Source organism: Colias philodice, chromosome 3 (assembly GCF_061535455.1).
Source record: "Colias philodice isolate Cphi_HAF_F1 chromosome 3, ilColPhil1 Martin Lab GWU primary, whole genome shotgun sequence".
NCBI classification, from domain to species: Eukaryota; Metazoa; Arthropoda; class Insecta; order Lepidoptera; family Pieridae; genus Colias; species Colias philodice.
This window is the reverse complement of record NC_143088.1, coordinates 9,932,035-9,952,007: the sequence shown is the minus strand read 5'-3', so window position 1 is coordinate 9,952,007 and position 19,973 is coordinate 9,932,035. Positions and strand designations below refer to the sequence as shown.

Sequence of the window (19,973 nt, the reverse complement as noted above, 5' to 3'; positions counted from 1 at the left end):
CTATTGATTTATTGAATATAATTGAGAGGGGTAAGGAAAGGGCGACATGACATTCAACTGCAAATAAAGAAGGTAAACCATCGGACCCGGCTCCTTTATTACGGTCTAACTTTTTTAGGCCAATACGTACGTCACTTTCCGAAAAAGACAATTCAGCTAGAATATTGACTAATGAAGAACATTGTAAATTGGAATCATGATAGTGTAACGAAGTGGTAGAAGGCGATTTATAGACAGATGCGAAAAAGGATGCAAAGAGATTGGAGATGTCAGAACCATTAGAGGCCTGCCTGTCACCTAGATACATTGAAGAAGGATAGGTACTTTTATTCTGGCGCTTGTTTTTCATATGTGTCCAAAATAATTTTGGATTTTTTGATAAGGAATCCTCAATGTGCTTTATATAGTTCTTATAACAAGATTCAATTAATGATGCACAACGCTTTTTCAGTAGCAAAAAAGAAAGCTCATCCAAAGGATTTCTGTACTTAATAAATCTTTTTCGTATTTTATATTTTTCATTAAGCAATTTTATAAGTTCTCTGCTATACCAACAGGGATATTTTTTATGGTTGGTCTTACTTAAAGGTACGTGTTTCGCGATGGCACTTCTTATTATTTTATAAAACATGTTCACCATATCGTTTACGTTCGTTAGATCTGCGAATTCATTAGTCCAAGATATAGAGTTGAGTTCGCATATAATTTTATCGAAATCTGCTTTGTGGAAGTTATATTTATCACCAGGAGTTTGGGATGGAAGACTTGGACTACTGTAACAAGACAAAACAAACTCCAGGGGGGGATGGTATTGGTCAATATTGCTGCTAAGCACATACTTGCTTTCCTGCATATACTCAACGGTCTCTGTCGATAGAATTAAGTCCAGAATTTTACCTTGGTGATTCAATACTGTATTATATTGTTTTAAATTATTTAAAGCGGCAAAATCGATTAATGTCTGCCCTAGTGGACCAGGTAGAGAACAATACTGAGATGTGATGTTTTTATCATTAGGCCATAGTACCGAACTTAGATTAAAATCACCCATTATTAGTGTATTGTCGCGAGATTCTAAAATACGATTAGTGTTGTCAATAAAATGCTCAAGGATATGTTTTTGAACGGGGGGAGGTATATACACAGCACATATGCATAACTTATTTGAACAGTTCCGATTTCTATACAAATCAAGTTCAACCCATAGATCTTCGCAACCGCTCTCAAGCTGAGTTAATCTACGAGACTGGAAGCGCTTAGATATGGCAATCAGAACGCCACCACCTGATTTATTTTTGTGATATAAACTAGTTTCTCGGTCACGTCTATATGTCACATAGCGATCGTCAAATAATTCCGAGTCAAGTATTGTGTGGTTTAGCCAAGTTTCACATAGTACAATAACATCATAATCACAGCATAAAACGTTTCTATACAAATCTAATGTTTTAGTGCGCAAACCTCTAACGTTTTGAAAGTATACATTTAGGGACGAGAATTTAAACAGAATAAACAATAATAAACAAATGATTAATTTAAAGAAGAATAAATAACCAGTTACAATACATACAATTACTGATTACACAGACTATCTAGAGTTCCTGCGCTGCGAACATGGATATATTCTGACGTATCGGTTTTACGCATAAATATGCGGCCGCTGCGCACCCACACGTGTTTATAGTTCAATTCCCTGGCTTTGAGGCGAGCTGCAGCATGAAGAGCCTTGTTCTCGGGGGATAAATTTTCGGTGACGTATATAGCCGACTTTTTATTTCCACCAAGACCCAGAAGACTGGAGTTCAATTTATTGTCAGGGTTTTGCTTGTTGTATTTTACGGTGGCTGCTAGAAATGCATCACGAAGACGGGGACTGCTCAGCCTAACCAGAATAGCACGGGGCCTCAAGCTTTTAGGGTCTTTCTTAGCGATTCTACTACAGTAAGATATGTCTGTATCGTTTATGGGGCATGCCACTACTTTGCTTAGTTGTTTTACTACTGTAATCAGGTTTTCGGACTTATGCTCGGGTACACATTGAACTTCTAAATTTGACGATCGCATGAGTTGGTCCAGCTGAATGCATCGCGCGGAGATGGTTGAGAGCTCGCTTTTTAATAATTCATTCTCTTTCTTTATACGTTCGATATCAATTTTGTATGACTTTATTTCGGCATTTAAATTTTCGAAGTGACTATTCATAAAAGAAATCGATTCGTGAAAATTTCGAATATCATCTTTCATTTCGCATAACTGGTTATTTATATCACTCTTAAAATCTGCAATGCAATTAGTGACAGACATACGTAGCTCTTCTTCTAAATTATTAAAAAAAAATATGTGTCTGTGGTTACTGCGATAAAATGATTTCTGTCAAAGAACTGTCAAAACGAAACAGTCTAGTTGTCAAACAAAGATGGCAGACGCTGCTGTTGAAACGGCGCCGAATGATGAAAATGATGATACATGGCTGTACGGAGAGTCCAATGCTGATCAAAATGAAGACACGGAGCCAAATCTTAACGAAAAAGAAAAACAACAACCTTCGACGATTGAAAGCGCGGTAAGATTATATGTTGTTTTGCTTTCGGATAAGGTTATGTCTATTTTTTCAAAAAGTAATATATTCATTTTCTCTTATTTTTTATTGCTATCTGAATGAGTATCTGCTCGAAAATCGAAATTACATATAATATTCCATGACTTGGTATTTATTAAAATTTTGATAAATTTATTCGCCTACACTTAGTAATTATTTTTCGCTATTTTCAGGATCAAGACACAGAAGAAAAGGATCAAGATGAGACTGAAGGGAATATCGACGATTCCCACTTTAACGATGAACATTTTGGGGAAGTAGAACGAGATGAACAGAGTCAGACCAATGGTGATGCTGATAGTCAGGATAATGGGGACTCGGACTCCGACGACAGTGATGACGTCAAAGTTACAATCGGAGAGATCAAATCAGGCCCACAAGCTTATGCCAGCTTGAACATTAAGGTAAAAAGTTTCCTTGTCCAATAAAATTAGTTTTTGGTTCTATTTTACGTTTATGTTTTCTTTTATACAGTAAACTGTATTTAAATAATAGTTACATTGTTTCTATTTTTCAATTTCTATTGAAATATTGTAATCAATTATATAAGACACTGGCTTTATGTTCTGTTATGATATAAAATGTGTTTGATTTACAATAGCATGATATGTTTGTAGCGAGGGGTAGGCTTAGTTGCCTCTGGAGGTGACAAGCCTAGAACTGGACCAGCGGCTGGAGGTAAGGTCACCCTCGAGGATATGGATGGCCCTGGCAGCATCAATGGAGTACCCGCACTTGAATTCAATATTGATACAATTGAAGATAAACCATGGAACAAGCCTGGTGCTGATATATCAGGTAATATTTTGTTTACAAGTGTTGAATACAGAAAAGAAATTTCACTTCATAGTTGAGTAAAATGCAAGCTCCTTGTATTGACAGTGAATTTAAAATCATAACTCTTTGATTCATTAACTCTATTTTTGCATACTATGAAAAATACATGAATAGTGACAAAAATGCCTCATGCCTTATTAATTAATCTTCAATAACTAATTCTATTAAGTAACTTTCATTTTTATAATATTAGTGTGCTTGCTGTTTAGTTTATTTTGTATTCAGTTGGTTATAAATACTTTAACGCAATATTATAAGAGATAGCAACATTAGTAAGGTATCTTTCTTATTAATTATTAAACATATAGCATACTGACAAATGTTATTGAAACCAACATTAAGAGCAGACCTGTCTAAATAAATATGAAATACTAAAAGTAATATACTTTACGTGCAACAGACTCCAAGTGTAAAAAAAAAGACAGGTTGCACTCAGAGAGTGCCGGCAGAAGTGAAAACTTGATTATTAACATGGAGCATGTTTGATATCCATCTGTCTTACGCTTTTTCGATTAGGTCACGTGTCCTGACGCGAGTTTAAGATTTTATACCCTACGCCGCTAAATAAGTTTTCACATATAAAAAAAAACTAAAATTGCAGATTACTTCAACTACGGCTTCAACGAGGTGACGTGGAGCGCGTACTGCGAGCGGCAGCGGCGCATGCGCGTCAACGAGGCGGGCGTCGGCATGCACCCCCCGCACCCCCCGCACCCCGCGCACCCGCAGCACCCCCCGCACCCGCCCCGACAGAGCAACAACGATATGCGCAGGCAGTCAGGTGCCGTATATTATATTGGTGTTTTGATTTGATAGGGTAGCAAAATTTAATTTTGTTTTCACAAGTGGATTTCAAAGTATGCTGCTCCACTAGTATACTGTATTGCAAAATATTGTTTCAGTTACATTCATTTGTAGCTTCTAAGTGTCAATGTATAGAATTGTCCTATATTAATGTAAAACTTATAAACTTTTAGGTCCAGTGAGACACGACGAAGGACCACCACCTATGATGCAAAATAATTATCAAACCAGAGAGAATACTATACAGGTATGTGATATTCATATTCAAAATTTTTGAGCCAATATTATAAATTTCATTTTGTAGTTCTCTTTGTAAAAAATTAATTCTGAGCCACTGGGACAATTTCAGCAATTTTTTTCAACAATGTTTCATTTATTAGATTTGAAAAGAGCAACTGCAAAAAATTATATACAAAATAATTAAGAGAGAAGCTGTTGATGTTCATTTGAAATATTATACCATAAACGATGCACACATATGCTATCTTGCAGGTGATGACAGCAGAGCGGCGCGAGTACGGGCGCGCGGGTCCAGGGCCGGGCGGGCCCGGGGGGCCCGGGGCAGGGCCCGGCGGCCCCGGGGGCCCCCCGCCAGGGCCCGGCCCGGATTACTTCGCGCCCGACCACTACTACCCGCCGCATGCTAGCTACGAGGAACCGTCTTGGGGTGAGTGAGCCTTAATCTGCAGCTTCATGGTAAATAATGTTTTTACAACAAAATTGAGACAGGATCTTGCAGTGTTGTTGTAAATACATATGTTGCTGGCTGTCGCTGCATATTGTTGAGTTGTTAAAGTATGTAAAAAGGTCTTGCCCGAGGAGCAACAACATTTAAATAAATCATGAAAGAATGAAATGAATGAAAAATTCTTTACTCTACCTTTAGGACATAATTTAAAAAATAATTTGTGCTTAACAAAGGTTTACCATGAATACAAGGCTTTATCCATAGAAATCTAAATAACAAGACACTAGAAGTCGTAAGCGTGCGTGACCTTGTCGCCACTCAGGTGATTTGCACATCACCAGTGCATTCGTCACTGTTCAGTTGCTCTGGAGACCTATGAGTGTATACATGGTGTGTTTCAGCAATTCCCATTGCGGAAATTCTTCCACAAGTTGTAATTATAATTATAAAGGAATAATATTTCATCGGAAAATATTTTTTTTTAGAAATAATGCCGTTTTTCCTTAAAATTATAGAATATTTACAAGTATTACGAGTGTCACCATAGTAATCGAAATAACAATGAATGACACAGTCGACCATTCTTATTATCACGTTTGTTCGTATTGGAGCAAAAAGTCTCATATACTTAGGGATGTTATTCTAAAATAAACCGTAAATTCGTGCGTTAGGATACATATTCAAAAGCTTAATTTAATAGATAAGTTAGTTTTCACTAAAATCAAGCTGTCCAATAAAAGGCATAGTTTACTTGTGTGTACTGTTTAGCTTTCGGTTTGAATGTGTTGATTTTGGCGACAGCGGTTTTCATACGAATTATGACATTAAAGCACTTCTATGTGTCTTGTTATTTAGATTTCTATGGCTTTATCTATATGGTTTGTGTGATATCAATATTCATACTTTTAGTTCTGATGTGTTATCAATTTTGTTGTATGGTAATTTGTAGTGTCACTGTTTGAAATTACAAGTCTATTTTTTACAGATAGCTAAATAGTTTCTTCACTACAAGTTTATAAATCATCAGCATGTACATAGAATCTCAATAGAGAATTTATTCAGTCAAATGTTGCCTCACCAAAAGTAATATTACCTATATTGGCTCATGCACTTAGTCCAGAACACTAATAATATTTTGGAAGAATGTTGTGTGTCTGTACCATATGTAACAGTATCTATGAAAGGTTTGTAATAAAAGACAAGTAAACAAATATTAAAATTTTCATTTATTTACTCGATTTTTCTAATCATTAAAATTAACAAACATTAAAACATTAAGCATAATAGTTTAATCACAAATATACAGCAAAATTACTGAAACATTTCGTTCACAGGTCCTCCAGAACAAAGCGGATGGGCTCCAACTGAGATAAAGGAACTGACGCCGGGCCCCATGCCCCCGCCGGCTGCGCTCGGGCCCCCGATGGGCATGCCGCACCCCGGGCCCCACCCCGGGCCCCACCCGGGCCCTCACCCCGGCCCCCACCCGGGGCCCCACCCGCCACCGCACATGATGCCTGCACCCTACTCGCCCTACAGGTATGCATTACAAGTTTCTAACAGATTTCGATTGTACCTAACGAAAATACTTGATCTTTTTTCTGGCCTAATATTGCCTTGACTATGTTCAAATCAAATCAAATAAAATATTAATTTTGCAAGAAATGGAAGGTTTACAGATGTTATCTACATAATTCATTGTTCAGCACAAATCGCCAATTGATTGGCATGCAAAAGTTTACAATACAATGTCAATGTCATATAGTCCAAGATCCCAGAGCCGTAAGACACAACTTATTTTCTAAAGCATATAACTTTCGGTTCCCAGCACGTACACTAGTACACTAGAGACTACTGTGAACCGAAAGTTATATGCTTTAGAAAATAAGTTGTGTCTTACGGCTCTGGGGTCTTATTTTAATACTAAATAAATATCATTTTTACAATAATTATATGTTGAAAATACTTATTAATGTTCTAAGCATACGAGTTTCTTACGATAGTTTGGTTTTATATATGTTACGCTCAATGACCGCTATCCCTCACTGAGCGATAAATTTGCTCACAACATGTGATCGTGACCACGACGCGTTGAGAGTCGAGAAAAAATATGTGTAGCGTACTGGTTCTGGATTTTAGGTGGCGAAAGAAGATGAAAGTAAACTTGCGCGTATAAAGTTTATTAATCAAAATTACAGAGTGCGTTTAGACAATTGATTTTAGTGAGGGAGTGTCCTGCTCAGCGGTTGCGTGGCAAATTGAAGTCGTAGAGGACAGTGGGGTCAATCCGCGGCCAATCGCACGGCGCCGCGACGTGACGCCGCGATGACGCAGTAGCAACGCTCCGTTCCGCACGATTTTGTTGCGGCAACAATATGCATCGCAAAATTCTAATCGATTCGAGTTATGGCTGTTACTCTTCACGTTAACGTTCACGACGCGTTGTTACAAACGTAAAAAGACCATATAACAAAATGCGTGCGAGCCCCTTTAGCGAGCTTCTTAGATACCCACTGCTTCTAAATACACACGCAGCAAACGCGCGGTTTAATTTCCACCCAAACCGGTAAACATATGCGTCATACAAATTAAAAACCTTTACGTTTTCTTGTAAAAATACTATGAATTTATTAAAATTTTATAACAAACGGAATGATTGTAAAAAGCAAAATATACTAAACTAGCTTTCCGCCCGCGGCTTTTCTGCTTTGTCTAAAACATAATTAATTATATACTAAAACCTTCCTCTTGAATCACTCTATCTATTAAATAAACCGCATCAAAATCCGTTGCGTAGTTTTAAAGATTTAAGCATACATAGGGAGATAGGGACAGAGAAAGCGACTTTGTTTTATACTATGTAGTGATAAACAAAAATTTTTTTTAACGCAGGCCGCACCACCCGCCGCCACATCCACTTGACCGTGACCGTGACCGCGAACGTGAGCGTGACCGTGACCGTGAGCGCGACCGTGACCGTGACCGTGACAGGATACGGGAGCGCGAGGAACGGGACCGCCGGGAGCGGGACAGGAGAGAAGAGGTAATGATTGTAATGTATTTTTTTATTACCTTCCTTATTTATTTTATGTAATAAGGTGCAAGTTATTTTAGAGATGTCGTGGCCATATCGTAGATTTGCTCATTTCATGGTATGATCGATCATTTCGTGAAATGGTCGCATTTCATGAAATGATTGGATGTCTATTGGCCACATCATGATGTGGTTTGAGCAGATCAATGCGTTCGGCTCGTGCGTTGTTTATCAAAGACTAACCTAACTGTTTTCTATTGCAAAAACCATTCGCTTCTGGCATTCGCCGGCCGCTGCCGCGGCACTAACTTATATGACAATAAACAGTTACAAGTTCTTAAAATATTCTGAATTTTTTAAATATTTTATGGACTCTTTATATTTTATACGATCATGGCCAAATGTGGATGACCAAATCGTGAAACGTTGACGATTTAACGATCTGATCAAACTATGTTGGCCATTTCATGAAATGCGACCATTTCGTGAAATGATCAATCATTTCATGAAATGAGCAAATCTACGATATGGCCACGGCCCACGACAGAGACACTAAGTTCCATATATGTCTGTGCTAAAAGCTTCCTTTGTACAAAAATTCATTTACATCCGATCATGGGGTTGAGACTTGATTAATTTTTAATTTTTTATAAGCATTATTCAATTCAAATTTTTCAATTTAAAATATATTTTTCATAACTTTACAGGAAGAAAGAGAGCACCGCGACAGAGATCGCGAAAGATCACGATCAATTAAGCCCGATCGTTCCCGTGAAAAGTGAGTACATTATTTTCATTTTTTAAGAAATATTGATCATATTATGTACAAATTTTCACATACTAATCATAATAATCGAAGATTTCGTGAATGTTGAACGTTTTCATCGTGTAATATATAAAAACAGATTTCCTTAAAAATTTACTTCTTTTAAAAATTGGAGAAAAGGAGCTTGGTGAAATAATAAATAAAACGTCCCAAAGTTTTTTCACAATAGTATTTATTAGGAAAGATACATAACACATTTATAACATATAATTATTTTGCAGATCGTACAGACGGGAGCGGTCACGGTCAAGGTCACGGCGCCACAAGTCACGGTCACGGTCACCGCGGATACGTGATCGTTCTCGTGACCGTGAACGCGCTTCCAAAGCCAAGACTAAGGAACCGAAAGAAAAAGATGACGATAAATAACTCATCGGTGAAATTACTTGTAGCAGTAATCAAGTCTTCATAAGTCTATTAAATGTAATTTAAGAACTATAATATGTGTTTTATTTCTCTGCGAATTATGATATAGCTTACCGACTGAATCCCCAATCTACATTTCTTTGAAAAAGTTTGTACCTATAATAATCATTGTAAAGTATGGGAACACGTACTTATTTGAGAGATATATCTGGCGGACAAATATGTCCTGTTTCTTAGTTAGCTATTTTACATACATCACAAAGACAAGACGTGGGGTAGTTGAACCATGGTTCTATCAAAATTATTGGTTATACAACTAAGAACAAGCAAATTTACTTAGAATATTAGGCCAGTGGAAATTAACATTAAATTCGCAAAGCACGATGTAGTGCTGCATTTTTGGTATGTTGTTTGGATCAGTTAGGGTGATGTAAATCACAATTTGCAAATTCGAAAAAGTTGTGCTCGCTGCGCACCACGTGATAAACTGCGAAAATTTTGGACTTTTTTCACTTTTTGCTCTATAAGTCATAAACTATGCGTTTCCGACAAATAACATTCAGTACATAAATAAAGGTAATTAAATTTGCAAGAATTTAAGCCTAACCGCAGCTCTCTAAACCTTATAACGACTAAACTGTGGCCATTCAAAGATAGTCAGTTTTACCCGAAAATTTGAAATTTTTAGTTTTGCTCACGTTTGAAGTAAAATATTGGCAAAACCGCTCGTTCTATGAGAAGGTTATAAAATAACGTTGTAGAAAATTTAATTTTCTTGTAATAGAGCATAGCACAATCACTCACAATCTGAGTACTCAAAACGTAAGCTGGGAGTACCTTCACGCGGTGAAGGCGGTAACAGTGTAAACTGGCTAAAACTCCCATCAACTAAACAAATGCCTTCGTGAGAACTTACTATTAGTATACGTAGTATATTATTATTAGTCTGTGCTATTAGTAATCAATTGGTAATAAAGGAGAGGTGCAGTTTATATTAATTGTTCAAAGTATAAAATTTTTTTTTTGCCGGAGAGCCGGCACGTAGCATAGCAGGATAAAACTTCCCTTGCTTGTAACGCGGTGTCAACAAACTTATCTTGCACGTTACACGTATATTCTTACACGTTAACCACTATACTGTATATTATCCATACTAATATTATAAATGCGAAAGTAACTGTCTGTCTGTCTGTTACTCAATCACGCCTAAACTACTGAACCAATTTGCATGAAATTTGCTATGGAGATATTTTGATACCCGAGAAAGGACATAGGCTACCTTTTATTGCGAAATATATACCACGAGCGAAGCCGGGGCGGACCTCTAGTAGTCTATACAGTAGTCTATACGTATAACAGCATTCTTCTGGATGACTTAAGTAAAATCATTTAATTTTCTCATAGAAATGTACATTTTAGGCTTTCCGTCAACCGTTTCGGCTTACATTTACTAGAGTGATGTAGTGCTATAGTAGAGCCCTCATATAAATGTTACTAAGTGCGGTCGTTTACCGATATATCCAAGCGCTATTACAAAAGAATACTTATCTTAATAGTCCTAAGAACAAATTGTAAATAAGGCCACAAAATATAATGTTGCGTTTGAATATTCCTTCGCCTCTAGTCTTTTCAAATGTGTACAGTAAACTGCTGACTACGTGGCCGTTCGCATGGGAACAGAATGCGGGAGTGGTTTTACTGTGTTACTTTTTAAGTTTTCTTTAGGATAATAATTAATGCAGACTTGCGCACCGAGGGCTCCGAACAAATCTATTTTTTACTAGCGGTCCGCCCCGGCTTCGCCCGTGGTACATATTTACGTTTTCTCTACATAAAAACCATCCTCGTACTTCAAGGAATATAATAAAAAAAGAATTATCGAAATCGGTTCAGCCGTTCTCGAGTTATGCGCTTACCAACACATTTTGCGATTCATTTTTATATATAAGATTATGTTTTTAGCAATTTTTGACTCATCTGTGCTGGAGACATTTCTTCTGCGTTCACTGGAACGGAACCTCCCGTAGGTAGTTGCGAATTTCAGAATATGCGGCTTTATAATAATTGCTATTTCTTCTAATTGCGTTGATGTAGAAGTAGAATTTTATTACAGCTTATAGGGATTGACCTAAATTTTTGATGTGAATATCAATTTAATACATGTAGTAGTAGGGGAGGCCAAGAGGGGATTTTGGGATTTACTCGAGCGCGTCAGATTACTATAAGGGACGGTACCTTAGCTATTCATTAGTACCTCTAGTCAATATGAGCAGTTATGGTTGGTGGGTGCGCTCAGGGGCCCCGCTGGAAAATTTGAATAATCCATAATTCCCTAAGGTTGAGCTCGAATCGTCAGATCAGCGAAATGGGGACTTCTTATATTGTAATTAACCCCCCCATATATTAATCTGACGCGCTCGAATAATATTACTTTAATTTTTTACCCTTTCTTCATAGCGATTAAATCGCCACTTAAATCGTCAGATTAACGTATACTTTTTTTCAGTGACGTCCTGGAGCATGCAAAATATCAATATCTAACGCGCTTGAGTATTTCCAAGCCAATATTTTTCTTTTTTAAATTAAAAAAAATCAAAAAACCCTTCCCCACCGCTAAAAGTGAAAACATTATAGGACCTTTTTTTCTCGCTATGGTCTAATCTACCAATTCTAATAGGTTCCCGTGACGCTCGAGTAAATCCACATTTAGCATCCTGGGCTCCCCTACTATAGGCATTATTCCTATATCTGTGCTATAAGATGTTGCTTCGTACCGAATTTCGTGTGTTCATGGCAAGTACCTACCCTGTATCGTTTGATTGCATTGCCTTATGAGCTGATTTGAGTCTTTCACAGCATCAAGGGACCGCAGATATCAATTTCAGCTGGATACCTCGTGTCGACAGACAGATAGACGGACAACAAAGTGATCCTATAAGGGTTCCGTTATTTTCATTTTGAGGTTCTGAACCCTAAAACGAAATCTATAACTACTATGTTATTAGGAAAAGATGTAATAATGATATAAAAATACTTGAAAACAAGCCCGTCGTTTTTGAGTTTATTTGTTAGGTAGGTACTTAAGAAAATAAAAATCTCAATTTCCATTTACAATAGCAGTGTAGATGCGGTCAATGAACGGAATTACTTCAAACATAATTCAGAAGATTTTGTGAATGAGGGGCAGCAACTGTGTAAATTTATTCGACTTGTATAATGTATATCCTTAACTACATACATATTATAATTACTATATAGGTAGGTAAGTTACGCTCGAAAACGCTCATTGAGCGAAAAAACAGCTCACAATGCGTTGCGGTCACGTTGCGGTTTTATTTTTTTATTTGAACCTACTTCAAACTCATACAAAAAGTCGATTATATCAATCGCTAGCAGCTACGGTCACGCTCGCTTTGTTCGCTCGGCTCGTGCGGTGGTTCCACTTATATCGATAACAAAATCTACCCACCTAAAATACTAAGAAATTTTTGTATGACAATTAAATATACATATTTCAAGGAATAAATGCCCGTCTGTTGTGTTATGTTTATAACGCATCGAGGCTTTTCTTCAATGTAACAACGTGTCATGAACGGTTAACAAGTATTTCGCGATGTGGATATCTATCTCACTGAGACCATAACACATTATGTAAGTACATATATGGTTTTTTCCGTTCAATGAGCGTTTTTGCTTTCTTTAATCTCATGTGGTTTGTAATCAAACTTCAAAGAAACGGCTTACGCGTTATTTATATTAATTATAATTTTGTATATAACTTAGCATGTTCAGTAGGTGTAAGAATAGGTGAAGGCATATTGTTCATTTGTCTATTTCATTTTTTGTCAGCATACAAATCTGATAATATGTTTCATCAATTCGTATATGTTCATTGTTCGTATTAGAATTGGATTTTAGAGCAACTGTGTTCAACAATACATGAATATTGTTCTTGCATATGTATATAATTATGTTGCATTGGTTGAGGGTGTCGTAAGGAATGAAACTACACGTAATTTGTAATATTATTACAGAAATGCTTTATTAATTAATGTCTAAATAGATGGATCATCATATAAACGTTATCTAGTACAACCTAGCGGGCGAGGCGCGCGAGCCCGAGCGGCGCGCGCGCCTCGCCCCGTCCATCACATTACAGGTTTTACAAATCATTTTGTTAACTTTTTGTACAGCCATATACAATAATTTTATTTTCAATTACATACATCTAGACGTAGAAAATCTGAGGTGTCGTAGGAAACTACGCTTCCTATAAAAAATAATTACAAAGGGGGGAATGAGGCTACGCTACGCTCGTGACGTGCGACCGGCAAGGCAGACCTCGGACTACAAATATCAGTACAGGACTTTACAATCATCACTATAACCTACTGCGCGCAGACGCGAGCGACGTCGGTACGCGCTTCCACTAAATAACTTAACGTTACCTTACATAAAAATATACAAAAATATCATTTTCACAAATCATAATCGACAAACTATACACACCGGCGCTAAAAAATATTCGATAAGCTATGTACGATTAAAGCCGGTTTCATTCAACTCAAACGAGAGCTCGACTCGAACATTAAAAAACGATAATAATAAATCACGACTATAGTGCCGATTGTCCAGAACTGCCTGCGGCATCCGTTCGTCGCTTTAAGATTCAAGGTCCCCTAGCCCAGCTAATAGTAAATCTACGACGAGCTAAAATTACGGAAACGCACGGAGTCATCGGACCTCTGCTTTCCTTCGATTCATAAATTACACGAGAATGAGAGACGTTCAAAATATTTATACATAGATTCATACGAACAAGGAATAATACTAGAACACTTAGAGGCTAAGTCGGTGCGGCGCGGCGAGGCGACGGCCGAGCGCTCGGCTCGCGCGGTACAACTAGGGATAACAGTAACAGTAATCGTATCGTTCTGTACATCAGTCTGCGCTACTATGTACAGGCGCCGGGCGGGGCCCGCGCCACGACCTATATAGTTACAAATGTACAATCGCAATATTCACAAATTTATAATAGGCGGGAACCCGCGCCGTCGCTTCGGCTCCCTACTCACTATGCTCCACCGATAATACCGATAGGCTGATCACTAGCAGTTTTGTGCAGTGGGGCCGTTTCTCTTAACTTTTCTATTACATATATTTTATTGAACAGCTTCGTTTCATTTAATCCTAATGTCATAACGAGGGCTACCGTGCAACTCTCCGTGAACGCGCTTCATGAATCACATTAAATTTCATCAACACTAGCGACGCAAGTGTGGGTTTCGAATGTACAGGTAATAAATAATCTCAAGTAGGATACGCGGCGCGGGGCGGGCGGGCGGTGCGGGCGCGGGGGCGGGCGGGCCCCTACAGGACCGCGTTGGGCGGCGGCGGCCCGATGGGGCCCAGCTCGGGCGCCTTCATGAAGAACTTCTCCAGCTTGGCGATGATGTGCTTGCCGTACGTGTACTTGCGCAGCGACCCGATGTGCGGCCGGATCTTGTGCATCAGGACCTTGCGCTGCGTCGGTTCCGCTACGTCTATCATTTTCTGCACCACGTAGTTCGCGTACTGATCTTTCATCATAACATGGAGAGCGCTGCAATAAACGTTCACGTTTTTAATCATGCTGAACATTATATCATTAAAGAAATGTGTAAATTAAATAAATTATTATTTATTTACAAAAGTATTGTTATCGAGTCCAGAATGGAATATACTACTTTATGATTTTAGACAAATAAAAACTTTAATAATAAAGTATCTCATTATGTATATGCAAGGTATCATAGATATCAATAAACACAAACAAGGATGAGGCGCTCACTTGTCGTTGAAGCCGCACAGCTCGTCGATGAGCAGCGCGCGCTCGTTGCGCGTGGCGTGCGAGACGCACTTCTCGACCACGTTGGAGGCGAACTTGTGCTGCGACAGCTGCAGCACCTTGCCGCGCACGGCCGCCACCAGCCGCGCGCGGTCCTCCGCCGCGCCGTGCTCCAGCACGTGCTGCACCACGTAGTTGCCGTACTGGTCCTGCGCACCAAACAATACACCTTCTATTATACATTTATACATTTCAAGTGGATCTAAAGCGAATCCAATGGAGTCGGTTACATACAAACATACAGGTGACGCTAATTGCTAAAAAGAGATTCGAATAAAATCAGATTTTCGAATCGGTTGTATATTATGGTAAATTTTCATCTAGGTTATGACGATTCAATAGTGCATCTAAAAAGTCCAACTGAGTAAATAAATGTTTGAGTAAATTTATGAAGCCTTATTAGCAGTGGCGTGCAGGGTGTAAGGACTGGGCAAGCCCAAAGTTTTCAAAGTTTTTGCTGGGTACCCTTTTCTTGAATTAGAAACCTTCCTAATAGTCCGGGATACATCGCCCATTTTTGCAAGTGATTACTATCAAGCTAATTTTTCGTGAGTAGCTTTATTTTGATGAGATGCCCAATAATTTCATGTATGAAACTCTCGATTGTGGTAGCTACCAGAGGAAACAAGGATAAAATATTTTGATTTGATGGTTCTCAAATATTAATTACTAACTGAATGTTTTTTTTTTGTTCAATCTCAAGATAATTATCTAAATTATTCGAAAAAATATTTGTCCTAGACAAAATCTATGGTTTGATCAAAGAGTCCCCCTTTCCAATGTGTATCGATAACGAAGTCATCATAAATGATTAGTAACCAGCTGATTTTTTTATTTTCACTTATTTAATACTTATATAATTCAACAGACATATTGTCCTACAAATCTATACTTATAATAAATCTGTAGAGAGGCCAATTCTGTACATGAAATATATTTAAAAAAAAACTATGAAGGGGTGATAAGGGATCGCTACTGATGCCAAAAATGCAATCAGTAAAATTTTTGTCTGTCTGTCTGTCTGTCTGTATATTCGTTATAGAAACAAAAACTACACGACGGATTTTAACCAAATTTGGCACAATTATTCTTCATACTCCTGGGCAGGTTATAGTAAAAGAATCATGTAAATCGGTGTAGAAACACCAAAGTTATACATGAAATACGCTATAAGTCATCGCGCGTGAATACAGAATCATGCAGCCATAAGGATTATTTTTGTGTATCAGTTGCCGCGTTCGACGCGCTTCGCGGCGGGAGCTATAAAAAGGCGGCGGGTCTGCACCCGTTTCGCGTTGTCATGGCATCACGTGTGAACGGCTGAACCGATTTCGATAATTCTTTTCTATTATATTCCTTGAAGTACGAGGATGGTTTTTATGTAGAGAAAACGTAAATATGTACCACGGGCGAAGCCGGGGCGGACAGGGGCGTGCACAGAGTTTTTGGACAGGGTAGGCAGAAATATTGCAATGATAATCCATACTTCCATACTAATATTATAAATGCGAAAGTAACTCTGTCTGTCTGTCTGTTACTCAATCACGCCTTAACTACTGAACCAATTTGCATGAAATTTGGTATAGAGATATTTTGATACCCGAGAAAGGACATAGGATAGGTTTTATCCCGGAAATCCTACGGGAACGGGTTTTTCTTTGAAAACGCGGGCGAAGCCGCGGGCGGAAAGCTAGTTGCGTAATAAATATTTGAGAACCGTCAAATCAAAAATTTTTATCCTTGTTACCTCTGTAAGCTACCACAATCGAGAGTTTCGTTCATGAAATTATTGGGCATCTCATCAAAATAAAGCTACTCACGAAAAATTAGCTTGATAGTAATCACTTGCAAAAATGGGCGATGTATCCCGGACTATAAGGTATACTGTGTAATTAGTAATTAAGAAGATTTGCTTCTAAATTTTCACGCGCGCCCGCTAACAGTGGAGTCAAACGTTTATCATTAAAATCGATAAATTATATTAAACTGTATGGTCTAAGATCCGAACATAAGGCGAAATTCAACGGCGTGATAATAGAATGAGAAAAATTTTATACTTAATTTAGTCTATTAAAAAATGTACTAAAATTGGGTTGACTGGGAAAATCCTGGACAGGACATTTTTAATGAATTAATTTTTTTTTATTTATTTTTATTTTTTATTAATTGCAGTTTCGAGATAATAAAACAATTTTGTAATAAAACAGTGCTGACATAATTTTTTTTTTCATCATCCTATCAAGTGAAAGTAACTGGTACCGACATACCAGTTTATACCTGCCAACCTAGCCGTTTGTCCCGGTAAATATTAGAAAACGACTATGACTGCACATTCTGTAGGTTTCATACTTTAAGTCTATTATATTTTTTTTTTATTATCTTGATACTGCAATTAATTAAAAAAAATGTTTTTTTTTTTAATTCATTAAAAATGTCCTGTCCAGGATTTTCCCAGTCAACCCATTTTTAATACATTTTTTATAGACTAAATTAATTATAAAATTGGTCTCATTCTATTATCACGCCGTTGAATTTCGTCTTATGTTCGGATCTTAGACCAGTATGACATTATATTATTAATAAAATTGTACAGATCATTTATATTCTAATAATTCCAAACGGCGATCTTCTGAAGGAAAGATTTTATAACATCGGAATAGAAAGTAGGTGATTGTTTTAGAATTCAATTACCTAACAACTGGCAATTATTGATAATTCAATCAGGCGTTCTTGGCCTTGTGTATTTCTTAAATACGTACCTATGAATTCGATTTAACGATGAGAAAGCACGCTCCGTGGAAGAACTACCTTATAGGTACCTACTAGCAGAAATCGTAACTACCAAGTACCGAATGTGCAAGTTTCAACAGCTGGGGCTTCTAAGCAATTCTTATTCATGAAATCGATTAATTCGTAAACATATTTTAATTAAAATTTCGTTTATGTGACATATTAGCTGTTTGGGTAATGCACAAATCGGGAGTTGGTTTTTATGAAGAAATTAATTGATGTTTTTCAGTTAAGTTTAATGATTTTACCTTTCCCCCGCTGAGCACAAAGCAAACCATCACAATTTACAACACAATCTGCTGTCGCGACACTCATTTTATCACAAAATTCGAAAAACTTAACCTAAATTACACCGATATAATCACCCGCTCAAACAAACTATACCTAATAACAATAATATTCACGACGTTCGTTCGCGCAATCGTAACTATCTTCACACTCTTAAAGCCGGGCATTATTTTCCATACTGATTGCTATAGAATTCTATAGCTAGGTATGTAGCTACTTAGACGAAATTTCATACGTTAGAAGAGATGAGCGCAAAGCCCGGTAAAAGCCCACGCGTGCAAGCGAGACAACTACATGTTATAATCCATCCAATTTAGATTGTAACGTCAAAATAAAAGGTACGACCTTATTCCGATAGGAAGAAGGATGAAATTAAAAAGTTTACTCGAATTCGTCATTGTTTTATGCTAGGAGTATTATATATTATATTGTAGGTGAGTTTTCATTGAATTTCGGAGCAAATTATGAATTGCTCATTGCGCGCGAATATTCAAACGTGAATTTTCCTGTCTCGTAGCGAATTTCTAAGGCAAGCCGCGCTTTTCGGCTTGTATGAACGTACCGCCACTGCTTATTAGGTATTCTATATTGACCTTCTTAGATAGAAGGTCAATATAGAACACAGGTTTATACTGGAATTGCGGTCAACGCTATTTGTATTAGGCGAGTCCACACAGAGCGAGCGATAAAGCAATGCATTTGCTAGACGAGACTTCACTAGGTGGATCCCGTTTAATTATTATTTGCAAGATGTACCTGTATGAGCTGGTCGGTGTGCGCGTGCAGCTCGGCCAGCACGGGCGCGGTCTGCTCGGGCGTGCAGTGCTCGAGGATTGTACCTGTATGAGCTGGTCGGTGTGCGCGTGCAGCTCGGCCAGCACGGGCGCGGTCTGCTCGGGCGTGCAGTGCTCGAGGATTGTACCTGTATGAGCTGGTCGGTGTGCGCGTGCAGCTCGGCCAGCACGGGCGCGGTCTGCTCGGGCGTGCAGTGCTCCAGGATGCGCTGGATCACGCGGCAGCCGTACGGGTGCGTCGACAGCGCGTACACTTGTCCCGCGAACGCGTTTATTATGAACTGCAGCGCGCCCGGCTCCACGCATTCGATGCACTTTTGGACCTGCAAATCGATCATTACTTATCATCATCTGTTTTAATAAAAATAAACTATAACTTTTATTGATAGACTGATTTATCATAAACTTATGATATACATGTATCAATTGTAAAAAAACGGTAGAAGCAATAATATATTGTTATGATTTCAAACTTATAAAGTAGTATATTGTGTCGTACACACTCACCACGTGGTTCCCGTTCTGGTCCTTGACGCACTTGAGCACGTGCCCGTCGAGCTCGCGCACCACCTCCTGCTGCTGCTCGGGCGGGATCGACTCGAGCGCCTTCTGTATCACGCGGCACCCGTACATCTGCAGCGCCAGCGCCAGCACGTGCCCTCTCACCTGAACAACCAACGATATTCATTTATAGATCAACTTGAACAACCAACGATATTCATTTATAGATCAACTTGAACAACCAACGATATTCATTTATAGATCAACTTGAACAACCAACGATATTCATTTATAGATCAACTTGAACAACCAACGATATTCATTTATAGATCAACTTGAACAACCAACGATATTCATTTATAGATCAACTTGAACAACCAACGATATTCATTTATAGATCAACTTGAACAACCAACGATATTCATTTATAGATAAATAATTACTACCTATGTTGTATGTGCATCAATCAAAAGTGAATTAAGGCCGTGTACGCGGTCCGTGCGCTGTTTGGCTCAAATATGTGATTTTTTAAACCAGATTGTCCATCAACCACTTATCT

The 19,973-nt window shown here is 38.1% G+C and overlaps 4 protein-coding genes across 7 annotated transcripts in view; 2 read left to right on the top strand and 2 right to left on the bottom strand.

Moving 5' to 3' along the window:
• Positions 1-5,410, top strand: part of LOC149489955 (uncharacterized) — a 216,607-nt gene extending 211,197 nt beyond the window's left edge. Inside the window, exon 7 of the transcript XR_016318374.1 lies at positions 5,193-5,410. The gene's annotated coding sequence lies outside the window, so the exon portion shown is untranslated. The remainder of the gene's footprint in view (positions 1-5,192) is intronic.
• LOC149489956 (uncharacterized) lies at positions 1,573-2,244 on the bottom strand. The gene has a single exon (XM_089715091.1). It carries the CDS (start codon positions 2,242-2,244, stop codon positions 1,573-1,575), a length of 672 nt encoding a protein of 223 aa, XP_089571217.1.
• Positions 2,392-9,242, top strand: Fip1 (Factor interacting with poly(A) polymerase 1). 2 transcript variants are annotated; one of them, XM_089714815.1, is made up of 10 exons: positions 2,392-2,563; positions 2,773-3,003; positions 3,217-3,397; positions 4,038-4,217; positions 4,414-4,487; positions 4,733-4,907; positions 6,263-6,467; positions 7,821-7,980; positions 8,670-8,740; positions 9,010-9,242. In XM_089714815.1, the coding sequence occupies exons 1-10, from the start codon at positions 2,417-2,419 to the stop codon at positions 9,155-9,157; spliced, it is 1,572 nt and encodes a 523-aa protein (XP_089570941.1). In that variant the 5' UTR covers positions 2,392-2,416; the 3' UTR covers positions 9,158-9,242. The 2 variants fall into 2 exon arrangements, with proteins under 2 accessions (XP_089570941.1, XP_089570942.1); XM_089714816.1 differs by having other exon boundaries at positions 7,821-7,971; positions 9,010-9,241.
• Positions 9,243-13,167: 3,925 nt separating this feature from the next.
• pum (pumilio) overlaps positions 13,168-19,973 on the bottom strand; it is a 94,409-nt gene continuing 87,603 nt past the window's right edge. For all 3 annotated transcript variants that reach the window (XM_089714802.1, XM_089714803.1, XM_089714805.1), the window contains 4 exons: positions 19,421-19,579; positions 19,042-19,236; positions 14,985-15,190; positions 13,168-14,756 (listed from right to left, as the gene is read on the bottom strand). In XM_089714802.1, the coding sequence (XP_089570928.1) occupies positions 14,525-14,756; positions 14,985-15,190; positions 19,042-19,236; positions 19,421-19,579 (792 nt within the window). In that variant the 3' untranslated portion in view covers positions 13,168-14,524. The remainder of the gene's footprint in view (positions 14,757-14,984; positions 15,191-19,041; positions 19,237-19,420; positions 19,580-19,973) is intronic.

Bases quoted from the DNA above. Each gene is read 5' to 3' on its own strand.
- LOC149489956 (XM_089715091.1), bottom strand. From the start codon at position 2,244: ATGAAAGATGATATTCGAAATTTTCACGAATCGATTTCTTTTATGAAT.
- Fip1 (XM_089714815.1), top strand. From the start codon at position 2,417: ATGGCAGACGCTGCTGTTGAAACGGCGCCGAATGATGAAAATGATGAT. The intron at 4,908-6,262 runs GTGAGTGAGCCT...TTTCGTTCACAG, and splicing joins CTACGAGGAACCGTCTTGGG to GTCCTCCAGAACAAAGCGGA. The intron at 7,981-8,669 runs GTAATGTATTTT...ATAACTTTACAG, and splicing joins GGAGAGAAGAGGTAATGATT to GAAGAAAGAGAGCACCGCGA.